At 36.3% G+C, this 13,424-nt stretch overlaps 2 protein-coding genes across 33 annotated transcripts in view; one reads left to right on the top strand and one right to left on the bottom strand.

The window, feature by feature from the left end:
- Nucleotides 1–3,696: 3,696 nt before the first annotated feature.
- On the top strand, nt 3,697–8,207 carry LOC131367404 (HEPACAM family member 2-like). The gene is made up of 7 exons (XM_058412802.1): nt 3,697–3,868; nt 4,070–4,393; nt 4,499–4,744; nt 5,714–5,836; nt 5,952–5,984; nt 6,089–6,120; nt 6,250–8,207. The coding sequence occupies exons 1-7, from the start codon at nt 3,793–3,795 to the stop codon at nt 6,412–6,414; spliced, it is 999 nt and encodes a 332-aa protein (XP_058268785.1). The 5' UTR covers nt 3,697–3,792; the 3' UTR covers nt 6,415–8,207.
- A 1,216-nt stretch (nt 8,208–9,423) lies between these two features.
- Nucleotides 9,424–13,424, bottom strand: part of dlg2 (discs, large homolog 2 (Drosophila)) — a 228,577-nt gene continuing 224,576 nt past the window's right edge. For all 32 annotated transcript variants that reach the window (XM_058411078.1, XM_058411085.1, XM_058411081.1 and 29 more), the window contains one exon: nt 9,424–12,418. In XM_058411078.1, the coding sequence (XP_058267061.1) occupies nt 12,312–12,418 (107 nt within the window). In that variant the 3' untranslated portion in view covers nt 9,424–12,311. The remainder of the gene's footprint in view (nt 12,419–13,424) is intronic.

Raw genomic sequence — 13,424 nt, 5'->3', positions numbered from 1 at the left:
ATAATGGATTATTTAACACAATGGTTTTACATTTATTTGAACAGATTTTTGACATATATTATACTATACTATATATTCATTAATACTATTATAATATAATATATTATCATCAGAATGTAGAGTACGCTTGTGTAAGCGAGATGATGCATGACTGGTCAGCAGAGGCATCATGCCTATTTGAGAGCCAAGTGGAATTTATATTACAAATATTATCAGATCTTTGCTGCATCCTCCTCACTTCTCAGAGTTTCTCGCCGTTTCTGATCACGTATATTGCTTAACACACTGGCAGATGATGCAACAGTGCTTGCTAATGATGCAATTAATGCGTGTGTGTGATCACAGGCTCATGGCTCCACTTTCTGAAGAATTGCAGTGTCGTCAGGAAACCCCAAACATTAAAAGTTCTCAAACTTCCAAACAAGTTAATGTTAGCATTTTACCCCACACTGTACAAAGAGGATGTTTTAAAATCCATTTGTCTCTCAAAGGTACATGTATATTTCTAGGTTCATCAAGGCACAAAGAAAAATAAATTACCTTTATTACTTTTTCATTCTCTATCTGTCTGCCTACCTGTTTTTTTTTTATTTATTTCTTCCTGTCTTTTTATTTATTTATTAAGATTAATTATCTTCAACTACAAGTAGAGATATAGCTCTAGTGATGAGTCAAAGGCAGGTCAAGCTGTAGCACTGGGACCTAAAACTATATTGAAGATGATGTGCACATCCATCAGCCCTTAAATCCTACACATATATATTGCATATATCGATATTGAGTCATTGTAATGTCTGTAACACTTTAAAATATGATTGCATTATTATTTATAAATATTCATTAATGTTAATTTTAATAAATACTTGTTCAATTTTAAACTAACAAAATTAACATTAATCAAGAGTTATAACTAAATCATGTCAACAAATAGCACTTTTGTAAAGTGTTGATGTCCATGATGTCTATTTTTCTAGTTAATGCGTTCATCTTAATACATTACTGTAGATGTTAGCATTCCTATAGGACTCAGACTTCCGTATTCTAAAAGATCGATTGGCCAGGAAGAATTACATCAGCCCTACTTCACAAAAACAAAGATGTTTTCAGAGAAGTATCTAGTGACAAGATGCACTATATTGCCAAATGTTTTGGGACACCACTCCAAATCATTGAATTCTAGGTTTAATGGAGCACAGTGTGTACAATACACAGAATACACAAATACAGACATTAAAAGCTATGTTATAATAACATATCTTATAGAGAACTGATCATCTCATTTGATATACTCTGCCAGTTTTGGGACACCCCTCCAAATTATAGAATTGTTGTTTTTCAGGGGTTGGGCTCGGCCCCCTTAGTTCCAGTGAAAGGAACTCTTAATGCTTCAGCTTCATACCAAGACATTTTGGACAATTTCATGCTCCCAACTTTGTGGAAACAGTTTAGGGATGACCCCTTCCTGTTCCAGCATGACTGCACACCAGTGCACAAAACAAGGTCCATAAAGACATGGATGAGTGAGTTTGGTGTGGAGGAACTTGACTGTCCTGCACAAAGTACTGACCTCAACCTGATAGAACACCTTTGGGATGAATTAGAGTGGAGACTGTGATCCAGGCCTTCTCGTCCAACATAAGTGCCTGACCTCATAAATGCACTTCTAGAGGAATGGTCAAAAATTCCCATAAACACACTCCTAAATCTTGTGGAAAGCCTTCTCAGAAGAATTAAATCTGTTATTGCTGCAAAGAGTGGGCCAACTCCATATTGACCACGGGATGAGGTCAGGACTCTGTGCAGGCACACACACACACACTCACAAACAGTTCATCTGTAATACAGTGTAGAAATGAATTTCAAACTGTTTGATATATATAGGAGCATTATTTAAAGAAGCTTGTTTAGTGCACGTTGATAAGTCCTCATTCTTCACGCACACTATAAATATCTCTTTAATAGGAAGTAAAAGTGAAGAGTATTGAGAAGCCACAGAAGAACAAGAAAGCTATAGATAACTGGATAAAAAACATCAATGAACTACATCTCTCCAAACCTCCAGCCACAGTACATTACACCAGGTACAAACACTAGCACACAGTGATTTACAGCTTGCAGTAACACACTATAAATTATAAACAATACACACAATACTGGATACACAAGCTTGAACAAACACTGTACCACAACAAATTGGTTCAGCTGGCACAGCTGTTCCACACGAAGAGATTTCAAACTGTAGCTCAAGAAAGAAAATAATGTCTTTATGACTTCCTCAGACCCATGCCAGACACTGATACCCTGATGCAGGAATGGCCACCTGAGTTGGAAGAGCTTTTGGACAAGGTTGGTTTTTAAACAGTTTAATTAATGTGTGAAACATAATTCCATGTATATTGTTTACTTGAGTGTTTACATGAATGAAATCTCTCTCTCTCTCTCTCTCTCTCTCGCAGGTGAACCTCCCCACAGCAGATATGAACTGTGACCTGGCAGAGTATGTTGACATCATTTGCGGTTAGTTAATCTATCTTTATTTCATCTTTTTAAGTATCTGCTTTATAATAAAATTTTGATGAATTTCTATAGGTATCTTGGACATTCCAGTGTACAAGAACCGAGTCCTGTCTCTCCACGTCCTGTTTACACTATATTCTGAATTCAAAAACTCCCAGGTTTGTTTTAATTCTTTGGCTTTTCCTGTGCTCCTCTCTAAGATTTCTCAGTGTGCTGCCTAAACAACCTCTGAAACTATAGATGTACAAATTTTACGTCAGGTTCTCAGTGACACTGCTGTTATTCTTGTGGTGTGGTTGTTTCATTTTACAGTGGGTTTTGGTGCAAGTCATAAGTGTAAGTACCTAAACACAGATTGTAGTTACGATGCAGTCTGCATTACAATGCTTTATTAGATTTCTGCAAATGGTGTAACATAACTATTCATGAAGACCTTCCCACAAGTAACACTGTCACATGGCCTTCAGAGCTAACAACTGTAGAATGTTCAGAGGAAATGTTTGTAGGAAAAAAAAATCTGATAAACTTCTTCTTTCTTGTGAAATTTCGAAGACTTGAATGTCTATATGTGAAACACCAGTTTTGCATCACAGCTATAATGGCATAACTGAATATTTCTCAATCTTATTTTCTTTAGCACTAAGAATTTGGCAGAGGGACACAAGTTCAACGTGCCGTCCATTCAACACATCGCTACTACAGATGCAGAGAAACACACGCTAGAGTGATCTTTCTCTCTGTCTCATATCCCGTCTAGCTCTTTTGCTCTCATTGTCTCTCTCGCTCTCTCTCTCTCTTTCTCTCTCTCACACACATACACACACACACACACACACACACACGCGTATATAAATTCACAGACTTTATAAAAGAGCCATTGGTCACATGTCACTCCACCCCCACTCTTTCCAACACAAGTGGTAGCAGCGTTAATTTAACTTCTCAGCATTCTGTAATTTTTATTAAGAAAATGTCTGTATATATAATATTTCTACCAAATGCATGTATAGCTACAACAGTCTCTGTATTCTGTGATATTTGCAAATAAAGATTTTTTCCCCTCAGACAGTGATGCCCTTCTGTGTTTTTTTTCCTTATAATCTGATTTGTCTGTATGTGAAACCACATGATGCTGACATCAACTCACTTTTGCAATGACTGTGGTTATAAACGTCAGCACACAATGCTGCTCTAGTAAGCAGTGTTAACACTAGAACATTCCTTCCTAGCAAAGCGCTTAGTGTTCATGAGTAAAATGACTTTAAATCTATAGGAATGCAACTTAGGATTACACTTACAATGCCAGGAGGTGACTTTTTCGTCATGATGCTTCTTCTGTGGACATTTGTTGGTAAGATTTTTTCTGTTTTCTCAATTTTTTACATACCACATACATACAAAAGTAAATGCCCTAAAGTAAACATCTATCATTTAACCTTTAAAAACATATTTTTATACAAGGTTAAAAGATGAGCACATGATACCAGCATTCAAAACTTTAAATCATAACTTTTATTCATGAAACACTGCTACATTTAATATTGTTTTGCAGACAGAGGGGTTGATGGTGGGAACGTGACTGGAGTGTTACATGGGCGAGTGGCGCTTCGAGGACGCTATGGACACAATACAGATTTGGAAAAAGTGGAATGGACTAAATATGCACCTGAAAATTCAACAAAGAAATTGCTACGTGTGGCTATTAACCCATACAATGTTACATGCTTTCCTTCCTGCCAAACGTTTTATTTTAATTTACAGTCTATGAGTCTTATTTTGTTTCCTTTAACAAAGAAAGATGAAGGCATTTATGAGGAGAAAGCCACATTTAAAAATAATACTATTCAAAAGTTTAATATCACATTATCTGTGCAGCGTGAGTACCGTATTTCACCTGTACTGCTATCACTGTACATGATTATGACTCTTGACAGCTGACTTATCTATTATAAACATACTTTTGTATTTCCAATGATTTCAGCTGCATCAAAAATCAGTGTCTCTTCTTCTCCTGGATCGCTGACCCTGAAGTGTGATATCAGTGACGACTTTAAGCTGCTGCAGTGGTTCAGAAATGACCTTCCACTACCAGATGACCAGAGATTCTCCCTCACTGAGAACAACAAGACCATGCAGGTGTCCAACTTCAACAGTTCAGACTGTGGCAACTACACCTGTCTAATTTCAAATGAATACGGAACATCAGCGGCGTACTTTAATGTCAGCGGTAAGATATTTCTGAATTTGTCCTGGTGCAGAATCAATATGTATACCATGATCGATGAAAGTAGTATATGCAATACTGATATTCTGAATCAATTGTGAGGTTGTCATAGTAACTTAAATAATAATACTAAAAGCTCCACTCTATTAAACATGCTGGTAAAATCCAACTATTGCCTTGCAACACAGCACTTGATTACTGGGTTTTTGAGTTGGAGAGCAAAGGTAGCTTTGAAGATCAAGAGAAGCACTGCTCAGTAGACTATTTTACATTGCTGGTTAGAGAGGGAGAGTAAATATAATAAAGCATATGTAGGATAATATGGTGTGATCTGCCTAAAGACACACATAATGTATGTTGAAGCTAGCTAGCTAATTCATTGCAATTTAGCCATGGCTATCAATATAACTTGTTAACAAGCAAGTTAAGTTTGCTAAATTTTTATTTTAATCAACAACGACAATGTTCCTCACACTGGATGTGGCATTGCACCATCATCTGTTGACAGATAGCCCAGTGCCATTTTGGATTGCTCTGTTGTCGGGTATATGAACATTCTGAAGTCACATTAAGCTTTGACGGAAAAGAAAGCTAGATTAACAGAGAGAAATATCAGGTGGTGTACTCATTTACACTTCACTTCAAACCTCCAATGTTCAAACTGAATCTATGGCCATGTCCTGGTGTAATAAACTACTGAAGTTAAAACACATTTTAAGGCAAAAAGCTATGATAAATAAGCCTCAAGCTTAATCTGTGTAATTGGGGACTTAACAACAATAACAGCATTTGATCATTGTATAATGATGGTGATGATGATTAAGTACTTAGTAATCATTAAGCGCTTAATAGAGGTTTTGTTTGTACCACTGATACTGCTAACTCATACCTGAAGAGAATTTGGAATTTGACAAGAAAATGTTGTAGTACTTACCATATTACTTTATTTCATTTTTTATGTTTTGATTTTAGATGATGCTTGTGAGCAGAACAATTCATCAAAGCTACCAAACAACCTCCTGCTCCTTGTTGGATTGTCATTCATCTGTCTTGTGGTTTTGTGCATCATTTTAATTTGTATCTGCAAATATTATGGTAACTATGGCATTATTTACCATATTTTAATACCAGATTTCAGCACAGGATCCTACTTTGTGCATGTTTCTGATTCTGAGTAATCTCTTCTGGTGATTCTTATGTTTTATTTTAGATCATAGAAAAAGAAAAACTGCTACACCTCAAGGTATGAATATCTCCATTAATTTTATTTTATTTTTTTACACATAAAGTATCTTGTTGTAGTCAGCCCCTTTAAAAAGTGATCTCGCTTTCTTTTGCTTTTCACAGAACCCATTTACGACGAGCCCACAACTTTTCAGGTAAAAGGATAAAAATACTTTAAAAATCAGAGACTTTATTATTTCAGAGAAATTATTTCAGTGAATATATTCAAAGTCTACATTGCATCAGTAATTTTGACTGATAAATGTTTTGTGCCCATTCATCAGGAAGAACCTGTTATTCTGACTGTGTATCCTGTCTACCAGGACTTCATAAAGCCAAAACACTCCAATCAGTCCGAAGACTTTGGCTACTCCACCATCCCAGATGTTCTACGGAAAATCAGTCCTCACAATCCTCATGAGCAACAAGCTACAGCGAACATGACCTAACCAGAGTTGCACATGTTACTCAAGAGGGTTCCTTTGACCTGCAGTTTCTCAGAGTAACTCAGAAGAATCGTCATCATTTTTATTTTGAGGAACAAGGCAAAAGAGTGCTTTCCAATTTCATTTGTATCGTATATTCTATGAATATTTAGAAGCTTGAAGAGGTTTGTCTAGTTTGTCTGGTTAAAAAAGAAAGAATAATTTATTTTGTTTTGTTAGTAACAGCTAGAGAATTTTCTAAAGACTGATCATATAGCATGTACAATTACTGTAGGAGATTTTTTTCTTTTCCCCCATTTTTGTCAGTGTATTATTGTCACTCATGTGCTCCCAGTGGGACAGCTTGGAAGTTCTTGTCATTACCCCGGAGTAAAGTGACTTTTGACCTTCACAAACCAGTGGAAATAGGTCACTTCGGCAGCATAGGACTTTCATTTGCCCAGCTGCAGACGAAGTTTTATGCATTTCATTTGTGCATGATTCCTACATGGCGCCTAAGGACCCGCGGTGGTTCTCCCACACCTCTGAACACTCACTGTATTTCGGTATTCTGATGTAGAATGGTCAATGGACATGGACTTCTTCAAATACTGACCTGAAGCATATCCCTGGCTGGCCTTACAACGCTTTTCAAGACAATGTTTAGGTGCCACAGAAACTGGACCCTAACTAACTAACTGTCTAACTTTGTATCCATCCTTATGGCAGAGGTACTATATGTCGTGCACTGAGGATTACAAAACCACACATCACCTCCCTTTTCCTTCAGGTTTAAACTACCATGTTTTTTTTCTTAAAGGTGAAATTACAGAAATGTGTCATTTCAACATTTCAACAGGTCCTCCTCTCTGGGTCTACATTCCTGGATTTAAGCATCACTTTGCAAATATTATGGTGAGTCTTTTATTTTCAATAAGGCACAAAAATGCCTTTTCATTTACAAGACTCTTTTGTCTACTATGTTCCATGAGTTTAATCTGTAAATCGGTTTCAACTGCATTTGTAAAGACACTGCATGTGATAAAGTCTGTTTTTCTAAATGAATATCTCAATCAACCTGATAAAAGCTTACTGGGTACTGAGAAGGTCAGCCATGCTGGGACTGTGTAGGATCAAATGTCAAACCATAGTGAATCACCTGATTGACACATTTGTGAGATTTTCTCATCAGATATTGGTTAAGGGAAAATCAGGCTGGAAACTTTGGTTAGTCCAAAATTGCAGAGGTGCTGGAAGACCTGCTTTGCTATTCATCAGAATCTCATCTTGTAAAAGTGGCATTAACCTAAGATATAACCTAATATTTACACAATTTTTTTATTTTAAGCAATATGCCAGGTACCCATGAGGAAGTTTGTCTGCACTTACTGATTTCTGTAACATGACCAGATGTTTTCACTTCTGGAGGGGGGATTTTTTGATAATACATTTCAAAATGCTTTTTCTTTCTTTCTTTCTTTCTGTAAATTTTTTTTTAAAGTGACATTTATTTCCTTGCACTATATAAAGATAATGAGCAGGATACTACGTAAGGTTTCCAGAGAAAGGGGAAGTCAAAAGTTCTTTATCGGTTATTTATGGAATCAAAATGCTTCATAGAGTGTAGGTGGCTAATATTTAAAGTGGGTCAGCTTTGTCAAAACATTATGTTTTCCATTCCAAGGACGACAATATGAAGTGGTTCTGTTTTGGCACTTGACCACGTTTTGCACTTTTAGATGTAAATAACTTTCTTTGTTAACTAATGTGACGAATTATATTTGACACTGAGAGAATAAATGCATACTACTTTGTTCTGTTTTCTTTAAACAGAGAGTTTTTGATGTTTACTTTAAATAAAGTGTGTCATCAGTTAAAGCTTCGTTGGTTCATTTATATGCCGAGCTTATTTTACATATATTCATCAGCTTGCTTGTATTGGTTTAAAATAGTCTGTTGTTGCCAGTTTCTGGATCACGGTCAGAGAATTGACAGCGCAGTGATTTTAGTGGACGAGTTAATACATTTGTACAATTTGTGCTTTGGGGGTTTCTGTTGGGTCCACCAGTTTCCTTCCCGAGTCCAAAGACATGCTGATTGGCATCTCTAAATTGTGAAAATGGGTGTGTGAGTGTATGTGTGATGGGTTGGCATCCTATCCAGAGTGTCCCCTGTGTAGGATAAGCGCTACAGAAAATTAATAGATGGATATCTAGAATGTTTGTGCTGAAATTTTCATTAAAAAGCATGTCTATATTGAATTTGTCCCATCATTAAAAGACGAGTGGAAGTCTCTGGGTTTTAGAGATATTTTTAAAAGTCCTATTAATATGAGGCCCAAAGTTATTTTTTAATCTCTAGCTGTGATGTAAAGCTAAAACGCTTTAGATGAAATCAGAAAATTGACCCTGATGCTTATTTTGAAGACCTGTTCATTTAACACACTTACGACTGCTTTTCTTAGGACATGAGACTATATTATGTAATTGTGTAAGAGTCGTGACTCGTAATCACTATAATGGGATGAGAATGGGTTCCTTTCAAGTCTGGTTTCATTCAAAGTTACTTCCTCATGTAGTTTTTTCTTGCCACAGTGAGATCTAGATTTTTGTGGAATTGCTTTGCTGTTAAAAACACTATATAAAAATGTTGAACTGCTTTAGATACAGTATGCTAATAGATTGCATAATAATTGCCCACTGTTTCTCTCAAGGGATATTTAAGGAAAAATAATGACTATGTAAAATAATGACTATGTTAGCTGCAGTTTGTAATTTCTCATTTGGAGCTAAAATGTACTTTGAAACAGGGATGTGTTCAAAAAACACGTCAGTAAGTAGTGTCATCTGTGATCAGTGCTTTAAAACTAGAGGTGATCTATGAGCACGGGCAGCGAGACAGTGGGGGGTGTGAGAAGAAAAAACCGAGAGAAAGCACGCAAAGTGATGACACAAAGCACTTAGTCAGTTTGCGTGGAAAAGTCCCACCAAATCTTTAATTTACATTAGTAGACATGAGTGGAGTGCCTTCATATATGCCTAAAGCAAAGGTTTATTGTGATTTTTTTTCAAAGCAATTGGGGTACATACTGCAACAGGATGCAAAGGACATGTTCCTCCTTTTCATTTTTTTTTTCTTTGAAAATATAAATACAAAAAGAACAAAAGAGTTTCTATAAGAACATACGTCAATGATAACATAATGTGTGCTTTAAATGTTTAAACAATTCTATATGTACAGTGAAGTGAAGGGGGGCATGAGATGTTTCAAGAGAAATAGAGTCTTTAATAATAATAATAATAATAATAATAAAAAAACAACAAAGGTGCTGGGCAGGAACTGATTTTCCAGTATGAATAAAGTGCTAATGGAACATTATTTACAACATTGCACATTATTAGGCATGAAAGAAGAAAAGGGGGGGAAAGTGTAATTCTATTTGAATTAAAGTACAGTACTTTAGTGTGCTAAGGAAGATCAGGAGAGAAACAAAAGGCTTTATTTGTAACCAATTTTAACACGTTGCCCTCGGGGGGTTTGGTTTTGATCAGTAATTACGCCCTATTTGGCAACCCTGAGAAAAAAAATCCAGCTCCATTTCTTTTAGGTGTTTTTCACGGTGACTGTTTTAAGGGAAATACACAGGGAGCACCATAGTGCTGCAGGAACCCTCTCTCCAGTGCACACTGTCTGTAAGGTGACATCTTGCAAACCATCCCGAAAGGAAATCAGCTAAATATTGGACGAACGTTTGAAATGGGATGATGAAACAAGATACAATAATGCGATAGACAACATAAAAGCGCAAGGTCTGGATACAATGGAGTGACAGTCATCTGTTTTGGCGGCTATCTGAATCACAAGCAGCTCCATTCTGACAATAATAACAAATTTAGATTGGTATTATGCAAATTATTGCTTTGTCTCTAGTGCCGCAGTGAATGGCCTCCTGGCAGGCTTCTTTTTTTTTTTTCTTCCACAAAAAGTAAGAATGAAGTTCCTCCTCCAGTGTATTCAGGACTTAAAAATACAAACAATTAGAATTTTTACTGTTGCATGAAAACAAGGGCATTTGGGAAAATTGTTTTCATATTTGATTCTATTAGGACGGAGATTTGGAGATAGACCATGATTATGGTGGTGCTTTCTGCTTTCTCACATTCTCTCAGCATTCTCACATCATTTGAATTAGAATGAAATCCAGCAAAATGCTGTCGGTCTGAGCAACATGTAAAAAAAATTCCCTCCCAGTCAAAAATCATTCATCTTTAAGGCAAGTGGTGACCAATAAATCAGCAGGCCTTTGTACAACACACTGCATGAACACTGGAACTATATGTTTTCCTGCTCTGCACACTCTGTCTTTTGACCTTTGTGGTCTAAACTTCCTGCTTGAAAGCTCCTAGCTCTAAGAAGGGTACAGGCACATAGAGTACAAAACATGTGTACGGGACCATGTGCCTTTTTCTGAATGTAAATGCTGTTTTGCGTGCACACACCCATGCACACACCCACACGCACACTGCCATATCCATTTTAAAGCCTCTGTGTGACATGGGCATTAGTTATTAGAGGTGCCTGGCACAGGAAACAGGAACTTGACTTTAAAAGTGCACCCAACCACAGAAACACAAAAAAACTGTTCCTCCTTCAACTGCTATTTTTTAACGATTTCACCGGAACAAAAAATTTCGACAACTCTAAACATCTGCATTTCATTGCTTCACATTTTGCATTCAGACAGTATGAGTTTGAAAAACATATTGGTCACCATCATGCATTACCACACACACACACACACACACACACACACGCAGCCTTAATGAAGACTCGTTCTCACAACTCATAACCATTTCTACAAATATTTCTACCACCATGCATTACCACGTACACACTCACACAGTTCTCACACAGACCAGTTCTCACACACAGGATGCACTACACCCTCAAACATTTCTACTTCTATTTTCTCCACTGTATCTTACACCAATATAATCTTTTTCAAAAGTGTTTTTTTTTTTAAACAAAGTTAAACATATTTATAAATAGTTCTGTTGTGCCCTATATCAATATAAATAGCAAAATATAGTGTCATATACTGATTTATATAGTGCCTATACCTAGCTGTATCCCTTTTTTTTTTTTCTTTTTTACAGTTCACACAAATTAAAGCATCGTTCGACTTTTTCTGAAAGTTCCATGGCTACGTGAACAATTAGAAATGAAAGAGAGAAAAAAATCTTCAAGAAAAGGTGGACAACACGAGAGAAAAATAAATACAAAAATCAGTGTACAAAGAAAGAAAAACGGAATGCATAGATCCGAGATGTACAGGGCTGCAGAGAGAGCTGACGTTGGGGAGAAGGGTCCTGCAGGGCAGCGGCTGGCCAGGAAGCGAGCAAAACTGATATCGTTTAAGATGGCGGCGGTGGTGTGGAGATCATCCATCATCAAGAGTCCTGACCCTGTCTGCTCCATCCTTCCTGTTCAGACTCCAACCGGGATTAATGTGAACGAAAACAGCCAGTGTAGATTTTGATGCATCTGATCTTTTTTTTTTTTTTTTTTTTTCCTCTCTTAATGAAAAATACTAACCAATATATATACAAACAGTCCCTTTGTTTTCGAGGCCAAAAAAAATGTCTCCAACACTTTGTGGTGTACATTCAGAAACATTCATATTGAAAGTGAAAAAAAAAAAAAAAAAAAATCGCAACATAACAAATAAACAAACAAACAACAAACAAATGAAATTATATTCACTAGAATTATCAATAAGAAACATTACCATAATAATTTATCATATGTTACAAATGATGTCTATGTTTTGTTTTTTTTTTGTTTGTTTTTTTTGTTTGTTTGTTTGTTTTTGTTTTGTTAATTTTTGCAGTCCAGAGGTCCCTGGCATGGGAGTTTGTTCCTTATAGCTTCTCTTTGGAGGGAATCCAGATATAAGGTCCTGACTGCTCCTCTATTACCATCTTACACTGAGTGTAAATATCCTCCAAAGTGTCTACTTGCACCAGCGCTGAGTGACAGAGAAAAAGAAACACAAGGAAAAGTTAATTTGCTAAATGCATTTCTTTCACAGTCTCATTATCCTTCCTCTTTAATGAGAACAAGTTCAACAAATATTGTTAACGTAATATTTAGCATTTTAATTAATTAGCATGCAATTTTATAACCACAGAAAACACTACAAGCAGCTGAAAATTGTGTGCTTACTTAAAGAAAGAAAATCATGAGGAAGCAATATCCTAGATTAATTATAAGCCTTAAAGCCTCAGTAAAAAAATAAACACAGTTATGACTTTTCTTGATGATATTTAGACAAATGGAACATTTTTATGCTACCATAGATACGGCAACTTTATCTCATCTTCATTCACTATCTATCTATCTATCTATCTATCTATCTATCTATCTATCTATCTATCTATCTATCTATCTATCTATCTATCTATCTATCTATCTATCTATCTATTAGCTTATGTATGTATGTATGTATTTAACAGTTAGGCAGGTTGACTCCCATATTACATACACTACTCATATAAAGTTAAGGATATTGGGCTTTCGGGTGAAATTTCAGGATGCACCTAAAATGCACTATAACCTTTCCAGGTGAACTTAATTTGACCCTCTCTACACTTTTGAATGCACATGTCCAACTGTTCAGTGTTTCAGTACTTTTTGCATAACTTGCTGTTCTCTAACAAGGTGCTTAACGGCAAAATTCACAACTGGTGTTTGATCCATGAATTGAGCAATAAATTTTCTGGTTCAATTAGAATTGGTATTTAAACAGTCCTCTTCATCATGCTGTTCACATTTTGACATCATGAGGCCAAGACCACACCTAACAATTGATCAACAGAACCTCACCATTGTGAGGCTTCAAACAGGATGTTCTCAGAGGGAAGTGGCCACTGAGCTTAGAGTGTCACAGAGTGTCATCAGCAGGTTGCGACAGAGATACAGAGAGACTGGAAGAGTCACAGAAAGGCATAGAAGTTGACGTCCTTTGGCCACAT

Source organism: Hemibagrus wyckioides, linkage group LG16, assembly GCF_019097595.1.
Source record: "Hemibagrus wyckioides isolate EC202008001 linkage group LG16, SWU_Hwy_1.0, whole genome shotgun sequence".
Taxonomy (NCBI): Eukaryota; Metazoa; Chordata; class Actinopteri; order Siluriformes; family Bagridae; genus Hemibagrus; species Hemibagrus wyckioides.
This window is presented reverse-complemented; position numbering and strand designations above follow the sequence as displayed.